We start from the raw sequence: 19,646 nt of genomic DNA, 5'->3' as shown, positions 1-19,646 counted from the left end.
CAAGTATAGGCTGATGATCAAGAAAATTATTCAGGATTGCTATATGGAAAATGAAATCTCTGACCAGCACATCCAGGCTTTGAAGTGGTCAGTTATATCTGTCTAGCCAGAAAAGATCAGATAACAGATTTCTAGTAACTTCTGGTCTCTCTAATGAAACTTTAGCCCTTGCCTGTCTATCAACCTACAGTCTTCTTTTTGAAAGAGCATTTATTACCCAAGTAAATAATAGGAAATAATTAGAAGATCACAATTTCATTCTACTAGCAAAATATTTGATATTATGAAACTGTTACTGTCAATGCATCTTAAAACACCCATCCTTTAAAATGTTTGGGTGTTTTGTTATCATTTCAGTATCTTAGTTATATTCTTAGATGTGAAATTCCAAAAGACACTTAATTTAAACAAAGGCTCATATTAACTGAGATGCATTGCTTCTTAACAGTAAATGTATTTTTCCTCTTTTCTGATTACTTTCTTTGGAACTATATTTATTTCTTTCAAAGAGGAAAGCTTTTAGGAACAATTCAATACACGTTCTCTTTAATCTACAACACCACTATTGGCATACACTGGACATTTTTTGTTTGCTTCTTGTACAAAAAAATCTGTTCTAGTCATGCAGATGAAGATGTAGGATTTCCTTTTGTATTACATGGACATGTAAAGACCGTACATATATAACACATTGTGCAATCTGGTGCTCAAATTGTACCTTTAAACAGATGAGATAACTCTTCCACAATTACAGAAATATTACTTCCAAATCACCTATTATATTTACATCTCTACAAAAATTGCAATTCCATAGTAAATAAGAAAGGAGGTCCAAAAGAGATGAAAACCACAAAAAATCACGAATAAAACCTTAAGTGCCCCATTCTGGGTTATATCTTATTTGAATTCTTCCAAACATGTGCCTCCCATATGAAACTGGGAGGGAAATGATTCTGCAATTCTATCTACTGAATGTTATTTCCACTGTGCAGAGTCCTGGAAATTGCCTGGGCAGAAGAAAAGGTCTGAATTTACATAAATGGGTTTCTGTTTTGCATTGCACACTACCTTCCTGTCATTTAAATTCTATCTAGAAAAAATAGAAGCAGAAGAGAAAGCTATAAAATGCAATAATTTATCCTCTTATTTCTTAATAATGGTCCACATATGACCATCTTTTGTGTAATACCACGCAAGCAGTAATGTGACAGAGCAAAAGCCAACACAGGGGCAAGGAGCAGGGACTCCAGTGAGGGACACCCAGACAGTAAAGAACCACCCCAAACCAGAAACAGCATGGCAACAATAAGAGAGTGATATATAAAGCAAGGGCCATGTCAACTATCACAGCAAGAAAAGGGCAAAGGAGGCACCAATATGCTGCTTCCAGTCTGCAAAAGGAGAATAAAAGATGTTGGCTCAATACATCAGAGGACCCAGTAGATCAGAGGACCACAGACAGGATCTCAAAGCATCTAAACACCTGCCTCCAGCTCAGCTTTCAGTGATACTATCTGCAGCTAGCAGTGGCTCCTCTGACATTGCTAAATCTAATTGCCATGGAGTAGAAGTTTTGTTACAGCTTTGGATAGAGCTGGATGTCATTTGGGTTCTTAAGAAAAGGCAGTGTGCTGCCTGAAAAGCATAAAGACCTTTGAGACTGGGGAAATGGCTGCATTAAAAGAAGCACAGGCCATAAATCAAGGGAAGTGATTTTTTTTTTTACTCAGTATTCATTAGATCACCTCTATAATACTCTGCCCAGTTTTGGGACTCCAATGAAAAAGTGACTCCAATGACAAAGTGAGTTCAGCAGAGGGTCCCCAGGACAGCCAGAACTGGGACTATTGCCCTGTGCGGGGGTAGAGGTTAAAGGAAGCAGCTGCTCCATCCTGCAGCGGGGATGGATTTGGGGGCACCTAACTGCAGTCCCCCCAGTGCCAGCAGGGAGATTATCGAGCAGACGGAGCCAGGCTCTTCACAGCTGTGGCTGGTGGGAGGAAGATGGACAATGGGCATAAACTGAGATAAGAAATGTTCAGGCTGCATATGAGAAGTGATGTTCCCACCATGAAGACAGTCCAACAGCAGGACAGGCAGCCCAGTGAGGTTATGCAATCTCCATCCTTGGAGACTCAACTGGACATTGACCTGTGCAACCATGTTTACTCAGACTTTGGACCTCAGAGGTGGCTCTCCTGTGAGCAGGAGTTGGACAAGGAAACTCTTAATAAGAAATAACTTCTAAGTTGAAGAAAGGGATGCTAACAGACCTGCAAGGATATTTGGACCTTTGCGGGTTTGGGCAAACCCTTATGGGAGTAGGCCATTCCGAGTATTTAAGAGGAAACATATTTCCATGACATCAGCATATATTGCACTGTCGTGGTTTGACATGGAAGTGATTTTTTCAGGAAGTTGAGTCAAACCAATCAGTGGTCAAGTTTGGATATTGGCACCTGAAGTGACCACTGAAGATAGGGATACGCCTCTGAGAACACAGGGGGTTAAAAGCAAGAACTCCCAAGAGCTCGGTCTATTTGGTTCCGGTCAAGGTGCTGTGCAGACCTCCCCTGCCCAGCCATGGGGCTGGGTGGGGGAGGGGAAGCCATGAGGCGTGGTCGAGGTGAGCCGAGGGGTAGAAGGACTGGAACTGAGCCAGCTCCTGTGGACGGAAGGGTGGAGAGAAGCGGAGATGTCTTTTTCATTCCCCCCCGCAGAGGGAAGAGATAGAGAGTCCGGACGGCACCTATAACTTTGCCGGCGCGGAGGAGAAGGAGCAGGGGGGAAGGCACCCAGCCTTGGCCTTGGGAATCGGCTGCTGGGCAGAGATATCAGCCGTCCAGGGAGTCTGAGCTTTTAACCCTTTCCTGAGAAATGAAGGCTTTGTAAAATATTACTCCTCCTTGATTTGAAGTAGAAGAGAGACAGTCTGGGATCCGAGATGATGGAAGAAGAAATTCTCGAGTTAGAAGGAGATGATGGAGTGGCTTGTGGCTGGACTTCTCTTGTTAGCCATAGACTGAATCAAATTCTCCTAACAGAAGATGCACTTAGGCTGGTGCGTTGGTGTGCCAAGAGACTTGTTTCAGTGATTACCAGCAGAGTAGAGAGAACAGAGGAGAGTTGGAGAAGGTGTGGAAAAGCCCTCTATCTTCAAGGAAGAAGAAGAGGAGAAGAAGACCTCTGTTCTTGGACCCTCAGCCCCAGGAGAAAATGGGGGGGACTGTAGTCCCAAGATGAGAAACTGAACTGTTGTCTCTTTTGGTCCATGGCAAAGCATCCTTAAAGGAGACCTGTGAGCAGTCTGTCCATGCACGGTGGTGAGAGCACTGTGACATGGAAAGGAGAGTGTCACCATGGCAGATTTTCTCCGGGCGGTTGCCATGTGTGACATGGAAACACAAGGGTGGCAATTGTGTTTCCTGGGGAGTCTGTGGCACAGGAGAGACTCCTGTCTCCCTTGAAAGATTGAGTATTTGAATATCTGAAGGGTAGCAACTTGATCAGGATCCTGGGTGGTGTCTCACTGTTGAGTTTGTTTAGAAATTAGGTGGGAGGAGGAGGGGTGTTTTGGAAAGTCTTCATCCAAGATTTAGTGTTTGTAGTTTTTAGAGTAGTAGTAGTTTAATAAAGTTCTTTTCTTTGTTACTAAGTTTGGGCCTGCTCTGCTGTGCTCCTGATCACATCTGACAGCAATTATTTAAAAAAGTAGATTTTCATGGAGGCGCTGGCATTGCGCCAGTGTCAAACCATGACAATAAGACAAGGAGATGCAAGAGACTGGAGAACAGGACTTAAGGTTAAAACGTACTAAGGGGCAGAAAAAAAGGAAAAAAAACCACCTATTTCATGAAAGAATAGCAAATCTTAAAGCATAAGATTACAAGAGAAACATAATAAGGGAGAAGAGAAATCCCAAGATCAGAGAAGTGAAAGAATGGATCATAAAAGAGCAAAAACAATTCTGAAAGAGAACAGAAGAGTTTTCCCCATCTCTTCATATGGATTTACCCTTGGAAAATGAGTTGTTATGGTAACAACACTCTTCAGGACTATTGCCGAAAAGTGGCATACCAACCTCCACATTATGCCGCTAGGGCAGGTCTCCAGCTGCTCTTTCAGAGGAGTAAGTGTTTAAGAAACTTCCACCAAGTAAACGTTCATTCCTCTAAGTACAAAAAGGAAACCACGCTTATAACAACAGTAAGAATCTTGTCTGTTAACTGAAAAAGTACATCATAAAAATAAAAAAATCCCCAAAACTGGGCAGAATTAATGAATATATTTAAAATAAATCAGGCTAAGTATAAGGCAGTAATGTCAGGGAAAAAAGAAAACTTTGATGGGAAGAAGTATGTGTAGATCTGATAGTAGAAGGATAATGAATAATTCCTTCTTATCCTCCAGATAAAATTGAGATTTAAAAAAATGCATGTTTGAATTTTCCAGCATTTTTAGAAAAGCTAGATGATATGATGCAAATTTAGACTGAATACAAAATAAAATAATGATTTTAATTTCTCAAAATTAAAAAAAGTTGAAGAGAAATAAAAATTATTACTATTTACAGCTGTAGTGGGTTGACCGCTGGCCAAACTCCAGTGCACTCATGAAAATCATCTACTCCTCTTCCTCTGCTATAACTGGAGCAGAGGAGGGGAAAAATCCAGTTAAAATAAAGTTCATGGGGTTGAGATTAGGATTAGGAGAAGGGCAAAGCAGGCTCAAAATTTTAAAGGGTATAAATAAAACTTCTCTCCATTCTTTAAGTCTTAACTATCTCTAAGTATTAGAACGTCCAACTTTCATATGGGCTACAACCTGGGTATCCAGTTTAATGTACTACAACTGATCACTTACCACATAAGCAGTTTCAAACTCTTAATTTTGTCTCAATGAACTCTATAAAAATTATAAAGGATGGAAAACAATCTTCCTTGACTAGTATTTTTATGCTACTTTAAATGCTAAATTGGTTGACAGTAGTAGTAAATCAAACCTACCAGTGCAGAGTAAGCGTAATAAAGTCATATCAGCTGCCTTTGCCTTTACTAGGCAAAGATGTAGGGATTTTTCCAAGCCAAGTTTCTTTCTCTCAAGCCGTGCTGCTGTAATACTGTCAGGATTGAGCTGCTGCCTAACCCATAAAACTAACCAGACCACTGGGATTACTCTGGTTCTAGTAGCCTGGTCTTTGAAAGTGAGAGTTAAAATCTGATCAGTTCATGTGCACATGCTCTTGCTCCCTTAACAAACATTTTAATCAGGATTTTTAAATACATACTGTAAAAAATGCATTCACACTTCATGGGGTAATTGTACAGCCAGACATTGGCAGAACAAAAATCCCAGTTCTCCTCAATCTCATTTCCTTGCTATCCTAAAGATCTTTTGAATTATGTTTTCCAATCTAACCTTTCTTTTTGAAAAGCAATCTGAATACCAGGCTACTGTGCATGCATTAAAAAAAAAAGGGAAAAAATACAGCCTTCTGTAAAAGTGAGTCTTAAGAAAATATAAACTAATGCCTTAATACTAAAACAACACAAATTTTCTAATTTGCAACCCAGGTGCACACTTGAAAAATAACATCATGCTAGAGAGAGATGGCAGAGGGGGAAGATGATTCACAACTGAAATAAAATAGGTTTCACAATTATCCTTTCACATTTCAGCTGCAATTTAAAAAAAATGCTTTCAAGTATCAAACTTCCTGCTAGAGTTAGTAGGCATGCAAATCATATTCATGCAATATTTCACTATGAACACTAGATCATTAGATGAGTGTTAATATCCTTGTAGGTGACTAAAATACACTGGACAGTTAGAAACCGTTTCCAGTTTTCAGAGTTTTCACTTTTAACAATCTCAAAGTACATGATAGTCCAGATCTGTTCTATTTTTGACCCAAAGGTATTGGTTAATTAAAAAGAATATGTTACTGGTCTTTGAGTGGAAAGACAAGGAGAAACATACTTTTTCAAAACTTCCTTTAAATTTTCCTCTCGGTTTACTTAAGTCAGCTGACTTGCATTAGTTTCCAAAATTATCTTGTTAGATCAGCTCAATTAAAAATGTTTATTAACATAGACTAAATTTGAAAACAAATCACTTACACACAGTAATCACTTGAATGCAGTAAGTTATGTGTATATATAATTCTTCCTGCTGAACTGCAAGTTAAAATCCTAACCATGAAATCTTTCACTGCATTGACAAACTGGGTCAGGAGTGTTAGAGGATCCAAGTAACCGCAGGTTTCCAACGCACAGAAATTATTATGCCTGTATTTGTGCTGTACTGACAGCAGTGGCTGAGCCCCAGGTGTAATTCCTCTTCCTATCTGTTTCAATATGTGAAAGCCTTTAATTTCAGCTTTAGCTTCCTTTAGCCAGATCTTGAAACCATGGGGGAGGCTGGGGTCAGAAGCAGGTGACAAAGGCTGGCTTACCTCTAACATAACACTCGCAGGGGAAAAATATCACAGCTGAGAATAAACTCATGATGCAGATTTTAAGGACCTCTAAAATGCTGAGTTTCTGCTGAACTATCAAGTGGTATATTCAGAAAAAAACAAATTACATTAGCAGGGAAAAGACCCATCTTTTTCTTTGCATTCCTTATTCTTGCCTTTCTCACCTTATGCCAAAGGGGAGAAATATCAAGAAGAGAAATACAAGCACAGGACTCAGCTGGGGGCTCAGACCCACTCCTGGCCATGGATAGCAGCAAGTGGTGCAAGCCCATGTGTGTACATCTACAAGCACAACCACAGACATATCCACTAGCTGACATTTCCTGGCCTGTCTGTTTCTAAAAACATTAGTACTTACATACCATCACAAAAGTATTATTATTTAGAAAAACTTTCCCCTCTGCTGATTTTTAAAATTTGTAAATATGCCTTGGTGTCTATAAAAATAACTCCCATCCCAAGCCAACAATGCCAAAATTGGCATTTTGGTGCTGTTCTTAAATATAAACATATATATTAGGTGCTGTTCTTAAATATAAACATATATATTAGAGCCATTTCAGATATTCTCGAGGAAGTATTAATAGCACCAGTCTACCTATGAGATCCTTCATCAGAAAAATACACAAACTAGATGAAAAAATACCAGGTATAGAAGGAAAATGAGTGAGTTTAATTTAATCTAAATTCAGCCCATGTCTGTGCACGTGTGTGTACACATACACTCAAAGTGGCCCAGACTTCTCTGAGAGAAAAATGTGAAAGAGAGAAAAGTGTGATAGAGAGAAACTGAGGTAAAAGAAAATTGCAAGAGTGAAGTAATTTGCATGAGAAGAAAAGGAATAATTCTAAATAGAAATTTAATCATTTTTTTAGGATTATTTTAAAATAGTTTTGATTTTTTACAAACTTTTTGAAATGTTTTCATTTTATTTGTTTCTAATATTAACTGAAGTTTGTTAGCTGATAATTTGAAAATTCTTTTAGCTTAATTGTCATTTGGGATAAATTAATTTTGAGTATCTATTATGACAATTACATACAGCTACATTTTCAACTCTAATGCATTTTTAATAACCTTCATCAGCCAGTGATTTGAATTTCAAATTTCCCTCTATGAAGAAGTAAAAATTAGATAGTTTTGTGCTAATTTTCATAATAAATTGCTCTTTATTTACATTGCAAAGCTTCCCTTACTCCAAGTAAACCATAACCTTAAATGAAATTTAGTACTCATAAGACTTATTATATTTCATCTCCCTTTATTAAGAGAAAACAAATTACTGAGAAAAATCTGTTGGCCCTCACTCATACACCATAACCTTCTGTTTGTACCTGTCTGCTTCCTTTTATAGTGACTGCAGAAGGGTCCACGCCTCTTCCCATTTCCACAGCAATATGGTAAACATTCCCCAGCAACACAGACACATAATTCAGAGTAGCTTCAAGGGAAAATGTTGTCATTAGGAAAAAAAAAATCCTCACATAACGTATTTTTTACTAGTGTTGTAAACTGCAGTCTAGATAATTAGGTCTTTAACTTTCATCATGAACTTTTATTATTTATGTAGTATACCTACTTTCTACACTTGAATAGTGAAAACAGATGCATAAAATATTGGAAAAAACACAAATGCAGAGTCAAGGGCTGAAGGCTGGGAAAGGAAGACCTCAATATTTGACTGTTAGTTCCACAGGTCTAGTTTACCATTTTCCTGTTGTATATGGCAGTGGGCCCCACTCGGTCTGATTTACGGCCTTCCTACCCTGTATCTTATGACAAATAAATATCTTTATGTTTATTGGTACGTATTCTACACTTATTATGATATACATTGTCATAAATATATGATTGCATTTGATTTTCCATAACTATTTTTCACCACAGTCAGAATAAATGGTGAATACCATTCTGCTAAGTAGAGGCTTTATAAATTTGTTTGACTGTCATAAATTCATAATGCTTTTCTGACTTAATGGTATGACCTGACTTCTCAAGGTTTTTCTGTACTGGTCATCACACAAGCATATTTCACACAGGTAGTTTCACAAATAATAATTTTGTTTTATACCTTCCTTGCTTCTGAGATGTGTGGATTATATTGGCAGGGAAGAAACAAAGAATTGCATGGTGAAAGCAAAATAAAGTAAAAAAAAATATCTTTTAAACTTTTGATTTGAATTTGAGACATCCAGATTTCACTTTTCACTTGCATTAAAAAGGGGAGTTTAGTTAGTGCAAATCTCCACAGCAAGCCCAGCTGTTTTATATTCTAGCTCATTTCTTTTTCTTGATTTCTCCCCCAAGGACCAATAAGGACCTGCTTCAGATACCTCAATTCCAGTCTCTCCCCTCTTAAGTTCCTATCCCTCAGCTTCATCAGGGTCTCTGCTACTGAAACCCTCTCTTCCAAACACATGCTCTTCTTATTTTGGAACTGGCCTCTCCTGGGCCATGTCTGAGAAGTGAATATCTCCCAGCTGCTGGAACAAATGAGGTAGCGTTATTGGAGAGCAATTTACTTGGGTGTAAAAACCTGAACAATCTCTCCTTGCTTTCTGTTAATGTGCACCTGCCCTGCTGCATAGAATTTTTTTACTAGGTATAGTCGAACTGAAGTGACAGACCATGTCCATGCTCTTTGCTTGCTTGCTCACCTCCCTCTCATTTTTGAGATTGTTATCTCTGCACCAGTCTCCCTGGCTTTGTACAGTCAATTAAAATAGGTTTATTGCTTTTAGTAACACATATTTTCTTCAAAATCTCCCCATCCCATTCTTCGCTTCAGCATTTCTCATAGCAATTATTTGAGCAGCCAGCTTTCCATTGACCTTGGAGTCTCTCACAGCTTTCCAAAGGATAAGGTGCTTCATAGAGTGCCAGAACATTTATTCTTTTCTTTTTCTCCCACGCTCTAACATTTGGTCTATTTCTTCTCTTAAGTTTTAATTCAACCATTCTCCTTTCCATGTGACCAAGTGCCAGAGGAGATACATACAGAGAATGGTTCCATGATCTCACCTCAAACACTTGTCCCTGTACTAGTCTATAAAAATGGTAAGCAGTTCTTACAATGAATAGCGGTCTTTAGCCCTGAATGAACTGGGGGAAACATATTCCATTACTAAAGAGAGAAAATAATCTGAATTTCCATCATATTCAAAGTTTCACAGATGACATGAAACATTTTAGCTGTCAAAGTCAGAAGTGCTTCCAAAAAATATGAACAAAATACAAGTTCACAAGACTTTGAACTTTGCCAAAACACGGCTAGGTTTCCATGGCAAAACCAGAATATACATAACTGACACACAGACCATCATATCCTCTACTATAAAGCAATAACACTAGAGCAGTCAAAGAAAAGTTCTCCTGAGACTGTTTTAAGAGACACTAGGAAGATTAAGTATATTTTTTCCACCACTGAAATATACTCAGGAGAGGGCAAAACCAGTTTGACACAACGCATGCAGCACAGAGATATACCAAGAGCTATAGTAGCAACTTTAGCAACATAAACTTCATAGTTCACAGAAAACTCTGTGTTGGATGGAAACCCTGGAGATCATCTGGTCCACCTTGAAAGCAGTCTCTTCAATTAGGTTACAAAAGGCCTTGCCAAGCTAGATCTTCAAGATTTCCACTGAGGAAATACTGACCTCTCTGCTTAGCCTGCTCTCACCTTTAGTTGTAAGCATCAGTTGGCTATTTTTTTTTTAATTCCTTATATCAAGCTGATTTCCCCTGAAACAACCTCTGTCCATTGCCTCTTTTCCTTCCCCTGAGGATCCTTGAGAACACCTCAGCCACACTATCAAAATTGGAAGGCGGTGATTAGTTGCCCACACGCCTTCTTTCCTCTCTAGTGTATATCTAGCTCCTGGAGTCTTGCCTCAGGTCCTCCAACCTCCAGCTTCCTCACTGACACTCTCTGGAGTTTTTTTCCTGTCTTGAACAGAGCAATGAGGGGACCAGAATCAGAGACAATATTACAGATCTGGCTCAATAAAGAGAAGCCTTGCAGGCTGAGTCCTCATGCTGCTGCCCATCCTCCTCCTGAGGCTTTCCAGGACACAGTTTGCCTTCATTGCTGCGACACAGCTGGCTCAGCTCAGCTCACTGCCCAATGGGATCCTTGGGGCCTTTGCAGCAGAGCTGCTCTCCAGACAATTAGTTCCCAGCTTCTTCTACTGCTTTAGTTATCAGGCAGCAGCTGCAGGACTCCTGGTTTATCCTTCTAGAGGTCATATATCCAGCTTCCAGTCTTGGAGATATTCAAAACACAACTGGACATGGCCATGAGCAATGTGATCTGACTGACGCTGCTTTGAGCAAGGGATTGAACTAGATGGGCTCCAGAGGTCCCGAATTGCTCCGTGGTCCAAAGACATTTTACATTTAGTTTTACATTGTATATATTTTTTTTTCATTATATATTTTCTCCTCCTGCTGAAACATTTAAACATTACTCCCCTACCCAGTATTACTTTTTCTATGAAAAAGGTTTAGTCTTCCAGCTTCTTTTAATACTTAATATAATGGGAATATATTCTTCTACTTAAACAGCTGATTTGTAAGAGCAGTGTTCCTTTTGCTGCAAAACTGTACATACACACTCAACTATTACTACGAATATTCTGTACTAAACTGTACGTGGATCTTCATATAAAAACCACCACTAATAGGCCTTGGTGTTGCTTTGTGTTACAAGTAAAGATTATCTTTAATTTTCCTAATGTTATTTCCTTCCTTGATATTTAGATTCAGCCAGTGATGCCACATTTGAGGAATGCAACACCACACATTGACACTTATTTAACCTGTGAATTTACACTTCAAATTAAAACATTGTGACTTAAAGGTTTAGATGGATGAATGGATACAGGGACTCATATGATCACTTATGCATTTTAGGTCCATATTTGTAGGATTTCAAGGTCCTGTCAGCGTGCTAAACTTGCAGATTTCTTCATTACATGGTTAAGGAAAGAAGATGTTATTGCCTTGAAACAAGCTTTGTCAAAAAAGATTTTGTTTTATTTGTTTGTATGCTGCCCTTTGATGTGCTCAGACTCTATTAATGGCTTTATTACCAGCACAGCTCCAATTATTCCTGCAATTTCCTTTCTGGTACACAGAGTGCTTGCTTTGAACAACCATGTTCAAATACTTCTATATTTTAAGAGGCATCTGATAATTACTGCAAATCTTTTTGTTTGGTGACAGAACTGTAGCTATTTTGCTAACAGTTATTCACTTAAATAGGGTTCATTTTCATTTCATTGGCTGCGTAATAGCAGCCTATGGAAGAAATGTCCTTCATAACCTTCCCAAACCAGCCACATGATTTTGCTACAAGATATAACTTGAAAGTGATGTAAACAAATATTTGAAGATAATTACATGTCAAAATGAGGAAAAATAAGGTTATAGTTTTCAGGAATATTTAGTTACCTCTGTTGTGGAAGACTTGGCAAAATAGGGATGTAAACACCACACAAAGTACATTTGGGCACCTCTTTCAACCTCAGAGAGCAAAGAATTACAAAAACTAATTGTTAAAGTCCTAATTTATTTGCAGATAAAAACTTAAAATATATTATTCAAAACTAACATAGTCACACACACACGTTGGGTTCATTAGAAAATACTACACTGAGATCATTATTTTGAATTTTTTGAAAGAAGTTCTGGAAAACAAAAAATTACCATATTTAATAAGGGGAGAAGAGGGAAAGGAAAAAGTGTTCTAAATCTGGGATGGTTTTCAAAGCAAACAACATCTGTGAATGTGACCAGATCTTCATAAGGTATTCCTGTTTAGCTTTCATCAAATACGAATTTTTGAGTGAATTTAATCAGATGAGAAAATAAAGACTTATTGAGGAACTACAGATCAACTAACAAATAGTAGAAGCAGAATGGTCAACAGAGCAAAACCAGGCAGGTTTTAATTTGAGATTGTGAAAAAAGACAGCATAACAATTATGCCAAGAAAAAAAAACTGAAGAAGGGGAATTCAAATAATATTTAAATTTAGAAGCAAATCAAGTGTCTTAATATATCTTATCATAAAAAGCACAAGAATTAGGCTGAACACTTACATTTTGATGCCTGTCCACCTTTCTTTTTAAGAACACCTTTACAGCTGAGACACCATGCAATATCATGAGAAATAATAGCAACATGCCAGATTATAGAAGTATATAAGGAAATTAGCACAACTTCTGCTCTGTAGTGAACATGAGCAACATAGGAATCTGAAATACTCCACAGTAAAGCAGAACTCTTGGGCTAAACTAGAATAAAAGTAGGCTAGTTCACATTTCTTTAGCAATAAGAATCTTTATGTAGGCAACTTGGCAATGGCTAGAGAACATGAAGGAAAACAACAAACCAGAACAACTCAAAGGCAACTAAGTGGAAATAATGAAAGAGAAGTTCTTATGGTTATGATTATCATAGTGCTATCATATATAAGTATTTTTATTTTTCATGTCAGGGCTGTAATTACATTTGAGAATTGTGGGAGCTAGCACATATACGACTGTGGCAAAACTCAGTGTTTTTCAAAGTTATCAGGAATTCACTTATCCTGAATAAGCACCTAATGTTTTAAGGTCATCTCAATTAGAGACTAGGAACTGTGCTGTAGAAGAATAAATATCTTATTGTTCCTGCATACAAAGAAGGGACAAGTTCCCTCCTTCCTCCTACCAAACAAGACTGTCCGGGTTTGCGCTTGTGCGCACATGCGCTCAGGAGTCCTTAATGCCAAGAAGTGTTAGAGATGCTGCTGCAGCTGGTACAAGAACTTGCTGTAAATCACTGGGATTGCATTCCACAAGTTTCTTCAGGACAATCAAGCTATGAAATAAAATTGTAAGGTATCTACCATTGTGAGGTCCTGGTCACAAATTTAATCCAGTAAACTACAGTTAGAAGGCTACTGCTGTTCTTTTTCTTGATTATTATCTATTTTTGTGGACACATATTATATAATGTGCTTAACACCATCTGTCCCATACACATTTTTGACTATCAGAAATTGTTGCTAAAATGTTTTGCAATTTATTTCCTTTTGCATTTGCAGATTTATATAAAGCACATCATAATTGAACATAATGACAGGAAAAACAGCATAAAACTAAAAATCTTATGCTACTTTAATCTTGCTAACTTAAAACTGAAAACCTTGGAGATAGCTGTTGTTTACACAATCTTAACAGAACAATCTCTCATACTGGGGGGATTAAATCAGTAAGTCTTGATCTCTATGCCAGATGTCAGCTATTTATTTATTTGAAGGGTAATCACACTAGCACTGACAGATTCAAGCTTGTCTTGCTCCAAGACAGCTATATCTTGTCAGGGACAGACCCAACCCCCAACACCTTCACTTCATGTGAAGGTCATTTAGCTTATAAGTGAAGAAGAAGCATGCATGAATGGAACTGGATATTTTACAAGGAATGGAAGAATCCTTATTTGTTGATACCCATTTTGGTATTTAAGGACTACCTTTAGTAATTCAGCTATATCATCCTTAAGTGGCATTTGGGCTGTTAAGTAACTCTGGTCTCTGTGTAGCTGGATCTGAAGTACCTATGATCAAGTTTATAACAGAAAGATATGTCTACTGTCCCCCTCCTCGCATACCCACACCAGAGCTAGAAATCAGGCTCAAATGAAATTCCTCTTTAAAGTAATTTACCAAGATGACTGTATATCTCCTATACTTACGTAATGAACTTGTGTACTGGGCAATATGATTTATAGAAGGGGCTAAACAAAGGAAAAAACCCAGAACTGGTAACACAAAGCTAAAACAATTACACATAGAGATTTTCTGGTTTACATATGCTAAAAAATAGTCATTAATGAGTAAAAAAAGCTGTCCTCTTTAGAAAATTTATTCCCCTCCCCCCTCCATCCCAGTATCCAGGCTATGTATGGGTTTATTTGCTATTCTATAATTCTGTAAATTGCTGTTGTGCAATGCTTTGGTGTTGGTTTTTTTCCTAGTAATTGTCTTACTATAAATAACAGTAATGCCCTCAGTCCTAGACAAGTGCCTCCTAACAGCAACAGTGCATATTACATTCATTAGCCAAAACGTGACCTCATCTGCTCCTTGCAGTTTCTGGTATCAAATTAAAACTTCTCATTACTGTAAATTTAGACCATTGCAGTCTTGCTCAGGTAAGTTTATAGCTTTGCTGTTCTGTTTTCCCTTGAATATTCATTGTGGAGGTTGTGCAGAACAGCTGTATTGACTCCCATTGCTCCCTCCAAAGAGGGGACAAAATAGCAATAGCTCTTCATCCATGCCAAGGGTGGGTATGTTCTTGGTAGCCACCCCTGCATTGCCAGAAAAGACCAAAAACAGCCACCATAACTTTACCAACTTAAAAGAAAACAAAAATAAAAAAAAAGATTTCTTACTTCTGTAATAGAAGATTAACAAAAATAACTATATAAATTCATATATGCTATATAAAAAGTGAATTTTTCATGCTTTGCAGACATACTGACCAGGCAGTACCAGTGCCTGTAATCCATTAGAAGTGGCTTTCAGGAGCATTGCAGCAAATCAACATGAAGATTACTAGAAATGGGAGATCAAACCTGGACTGTACCCAAATGAACTAGAAAAAGCATTACACAGTTGGCTAATTAATTGTTAAAGCAGAATTAGAAAGAGCAAAGTAGATCTTGAAGAGCAACTAACCAGAATAAATTCTGACCCATCAGGATCAAAAACCTTGCCAAAGATCCCAGAGCATAAAGCAAATGTGCAAGAAAGAAAGAAAGTAGAAATTAACACTTTCACATTGGGGTTTTCTGTAGAGAAAAGTGACATGCTCTGATGAGTTACTTACATCAGGGTACTTACATCAGTTACTTACATCAGAGTTATTTACATCAGGGTTTGTCCTGAATATTGATTTGAACACAGACAAATCAAAGATATTAATTTTTGGTATATTTCCACTTGAGATGTAAAATTTTCTTCTATATCACTGCATAAGAAAGCTAAAAATTTGCTCAATACAATCTAACTCTGTGCTACTCCTAGGCTTTCTCCCAAGGTAACCTAGACTGATGTGAAAGTCTGAAGGACATAAGATGTTGTAGTTTGGGTTGGTTTAGTTAGGGATTTTAATAAATGTTTGTTAGGTTGGTTCTCTGTACCCCTATTTTCCTCTCACAATGGTTTGCCCCAAGCTGTGTACCACCCGAGCTCTTACATGCCAATCTTGTAACCAATCTTGTAACTACTCCCTGCTTCCTCACAGAAAGTTCTGTGTCAGTCACCCCACCTTTGCATTCCCATTTGTCCCAGAACACTGTACCCACCTCTATAATGTTCCCATAGGTTGTTATGTTCTCTGTCACTCCCCTGTTGTCTGTCCCTATGGGGCGAGGGGGTTTTCCACCCTTGTCCGCCCACCCCGTATTTAATCTAATGCAAGTCTGTGTTCAGGGCCATTTTGCCTTGCACCGCGCTGGGAACAACCGCTCTGACCACCGCTGTGACCACGCGGGAAATAAAAGTTCTCTGCCTCGCTGGCAAAGTGTGCCTCTCTCGTCCCTTTGTTTCCTCTCAGCGTGAAGCTACCAAAGCTGCGTACCCACGCCGGAGCGCTCAGCACTAGCAGGGAGGCAAACGCCATAGCCCTGGAGCGTCCGTCCACGTGGCAGCCACGGTCTCTGCAAGGGCAGCTCTAGCCGGGCGTTCCTGCTGCCTGAGGCTGTGGTGGGTAAAAGCCACGATAAGTTGCTAGAGAAACACAGTGCATTCTGAGTACCCCTCTACACCAACCTCTTCTAATACTTACAAATAAATTTGTATAGGGAAAAGGGTCTCAGGGTTGATATATATAGTCTTATATAAACAATAGCAAGTAAACAGAGCATTTTGTCCCTTTATGCATGTTCTCCTTTCATAAGGAGTCTGGCTTGCAACTTCTATTTTAATCTTTCTTTATAAGTACCAAATATCAGTTCTTCAATATTTAATTTTTTTTTTCATTGATTCTCAGAGTTAATCTTCAACTTTTCATACCATATGCCCTCTTTATATTTTGTGAGTGAGAAAGGAAATGGAGAATTTCAAGACAGGGCTAATAGTTTGCACTGACTAGAGATAAATATGCATTTTGAACAACTTCAAAATATAATCAACGAATAAAGAGCTCTAGAAAAGAAAGAAAGAAAATCAGGGTATTTTCATCCAACACCAACAATCAAATAACTATATTTGATCCTGCAACAACCTGCACTGTTTCCTCAATTGTCACACTTGACTATTCACAACTCATGCACATCTACTTCACCACTATTTTATTTATCAGAATGGAGGTAATTGAGGAGAATATTCACTGTGAAATAATAAAATATCCTCGGGAAAAAAAATCAAGCCAGAAAATAAGAGTCTCGGTTTCTATTTTGTGATAATATACCTTCAGAAATGATTTCATGGCTTTATTTGAAAAATGGATATAATCCAAGTGAAGAGATACAATTCCTCTTTCTCTACAGCCAGAAACACATTATCCTTTTAAATAGGAAATAGTATCCATTTCTTTCTCTTTTCTTCCTACCCTCACAGAGGGCAAAAAGAGGGGAAAAATGAGATAGAGTAACACCCCTCCTTTCCATTTGCAAATGGTGACTTCCATCAGTACTAAAGCATGCAGCTGCATCAGTATCAACAATATTTTCTTAGCTTCTCAAACAATTCCTGCATTTCATATTATTTTTCTACAATGATGACAGTTGACAGGCAACATATAAAGTCTTTCTGAATCCTTTAACACATTAAATATGCTATAGGCATAACAGGCTCAAAAGAGAATGAAAAGAAAATAACACAAAAAACTTCCCCAAAGCCTTGCAAAAGAGCTGTGGCTTCATCAGAAGCTCATGTTGGAGCAGGATGCTGGCCTGTGGGCACATGGAGAGAAGAGCTCACGCTGGAGATGGTTAATTGTCAGGACTTGTGTCCCCACAGGGGAAGCCATGCTAGAGCAGTCTGGCTACTGGAACTTAAAGGCCAATTTGTAGTTTTATGGTGAAAACATCACACCTGCCTTCAAGAGATCTAGGATTACATTCACACTTTTTCACTGCTTGCTGCATGGCCCTTGGTTAAGTCATTGTGTTTCAACTTGACAGGTTTTATGGAATATCTAACATTGATATGTCATAAAGCTAACAGTGACTTGATAGAAGACAATAGTACAAGCACAGACTCCCACCCTGTTTTAGGATTAGGCAACATGAAGTCTACTGACAGACTTTGGGGGTCTGATAAACAGTAATGTATGAGACAGAAAGAAGAACTCATGCTCAAATATCTTGTTTCCCATCACAGAAGTGTGAGTGATAGAGAAAGCAGTGAGTATCTCATTCAGTGAATCCTGACTTTTTACTGCTAAAAATCTTTTTGTTGACAGAGCTTGTAAATCTTGAGTTCTGGGAAGAACTTTACACATTTGAAGAGTGTCACCATTACAAATGAGGCATTTAGCAGTTTCAGAATTTGTGTAATACTTAGCTTGCCACTATTGATTAAACATTTGAATAGGCAGCCAATTTTACACATTTTCAAACTACGAGTGTTTAACTAAAAAAACATCATTCTATTGTTTCAAATACATTGAGGGTTTTGTGCTCATCTGGAAAAAAAACCCAGTGTGATATCTCACCTGCATCACTGCGACTTATAGATATTTATCTCTGCTTTATTGCCAAGATTAGGTTTTCAGCAAGGCTTTCATTGTATTGTTTGCAAACCAGACAGAGCAAGAACACACTCCTCCCAAGGAAGAGTATTAAACAGGCAATGCTTCAGTTCACTTCTTCAGAGAAAGGCATGACTTACCTTGTGGAAGTTCCTGAAATATGCTGCCTTCTCATCTGGAAACTTTTCTAGCCTCCTGGGTCCTTTACTGGAAGCCTTCTTGAAAACCAACCAACAACGCCTAAAAATCTGTGAACAAAATCAATGAATGCTATTATTTTTTCTTTAAAGGTGTATAGTATTACAAATGTATTCAGTTACAGAATTGACTTAGGAAGAAATTTTGAAATGACAGTGTTTCACTTTAAGAGTAAAATTTGCAGTTCAAAGAGAAGCTGATTAACGATAATCCTCTAGACTGTGTTATGCAAGTAAGAGATTAGATATCAATCTCATTTTATAATCTATGACAGCAGTTAACTTCATTCTTCTTACCAGTACTTGGACAGCTCTATAAGCAATACCATGTGGAATTTTATGTTATTAATTCAAGGATACATTGAAAAAAGACCCAAACCCAATACTACTCAATGAGTCCACTGGCCATACGTGAAGAGCTTTAATTCAGTACAAATTCTACAAAACTTAATGACACAGCACAAGAAATACAGTACTACTAAATTTGGATCAACCATACCTCCCATTACCAAAAAAATAAATAATTAAAAAACCCAAAGAAACTAGAGCAGGCAGAGTTTTCCCCTTAGTCTGCTGTCTAAACTGAATACAAGAGGAAAATGTAGTGTAGTAGCTTAATGTAGTGCTTAAAATAATTAAGCTTAAGTAACCACATTATGACATAATATTACTGACATTATCCTGTTGCCACTATCTAAGATGAATGTTATCAAAGTGTTTTCTTTTAGAAGTCTACCATTGGGCTACAGTATCAATATGTTTAATTATGAAGACTTTTAGAAGAAAACATAGTACATCATTAAATCCTCTGCAAGTATACGTCTTACAAAGTGTAGAACTTTTAGGCTTTTTTTACTAAGGTTGTAAAGTGGCAACTGTACAACTGTGCTTTCTATCTCAGAAATTACTTCACCTATCCTGAGGGAAAGCAAAGACAATATCATATTTCCTGAAAAAAAAAATGACATTACACTTTGGGACATCATAAACCATCTTTATTAGATAGTACTTTCTTCAAATAACATCTTGGCAGTGTTGCAACTTGACTTTACCAAAACTACAGGACTGCTCCCACAGTTATTTCTTGATTAAACATATTAGCTCAACACAATTTTGTGATGTGAAAAGCTCCACACACAAAGATATAGAATATTCACACTATTTTGACCTTACTAAAAAACAGCAGCAACAACTGTCTGAAAGGGACATATTTATTTATT

At 37.8% G+C, this 19,646-nt stretch overlaps 1 protein-coding gene across 3 annotated transcripts in view; it reads right to left on the bottom strand.

Moving 5' to 3' along the window:
* DOK6 (docking protein 6) overlaps window positions 1–19,646 on the bottom strand; it is a 249,157-nt gene that overhangs the window by 137,506 nt on the left and 92,005 nt on the right. For all 3 annotated transcript variants that reach the window (XM_068193335.1, XM_068193315.1, XM_068193326.1), the window contains exon 2: window positions 18,370–18,477. In XM_068193335.1, coding sequence (XP_068049436.1) covers window positions 18,370–18,477 — 108 coding nt within the window. The remainder of the gene's footprint in view (window positions 1–18,369; window positions 18,478–19,646) is intronic.

The sequence above is a fragment of the Anomalospiza imberbis genome, chromosome 1 (genome assembly GCF_031753505.1).
Source record: "Anomalospiza imberbis isolate Cuckoo-Finch-1a 21T00152 chromosome 1, ASM3175350v1, whole genome shotgun sequence".
NCBI classification, from domain to species: Eukaryota; Metazoa; Chordata; class Aves; order Passeriformes; family Viduidae; genus Anomalospiza; species Anomalospiza imberbis.
This window is presented reverse-complemented; position numbering and strand designations above follow the sequence as displayed.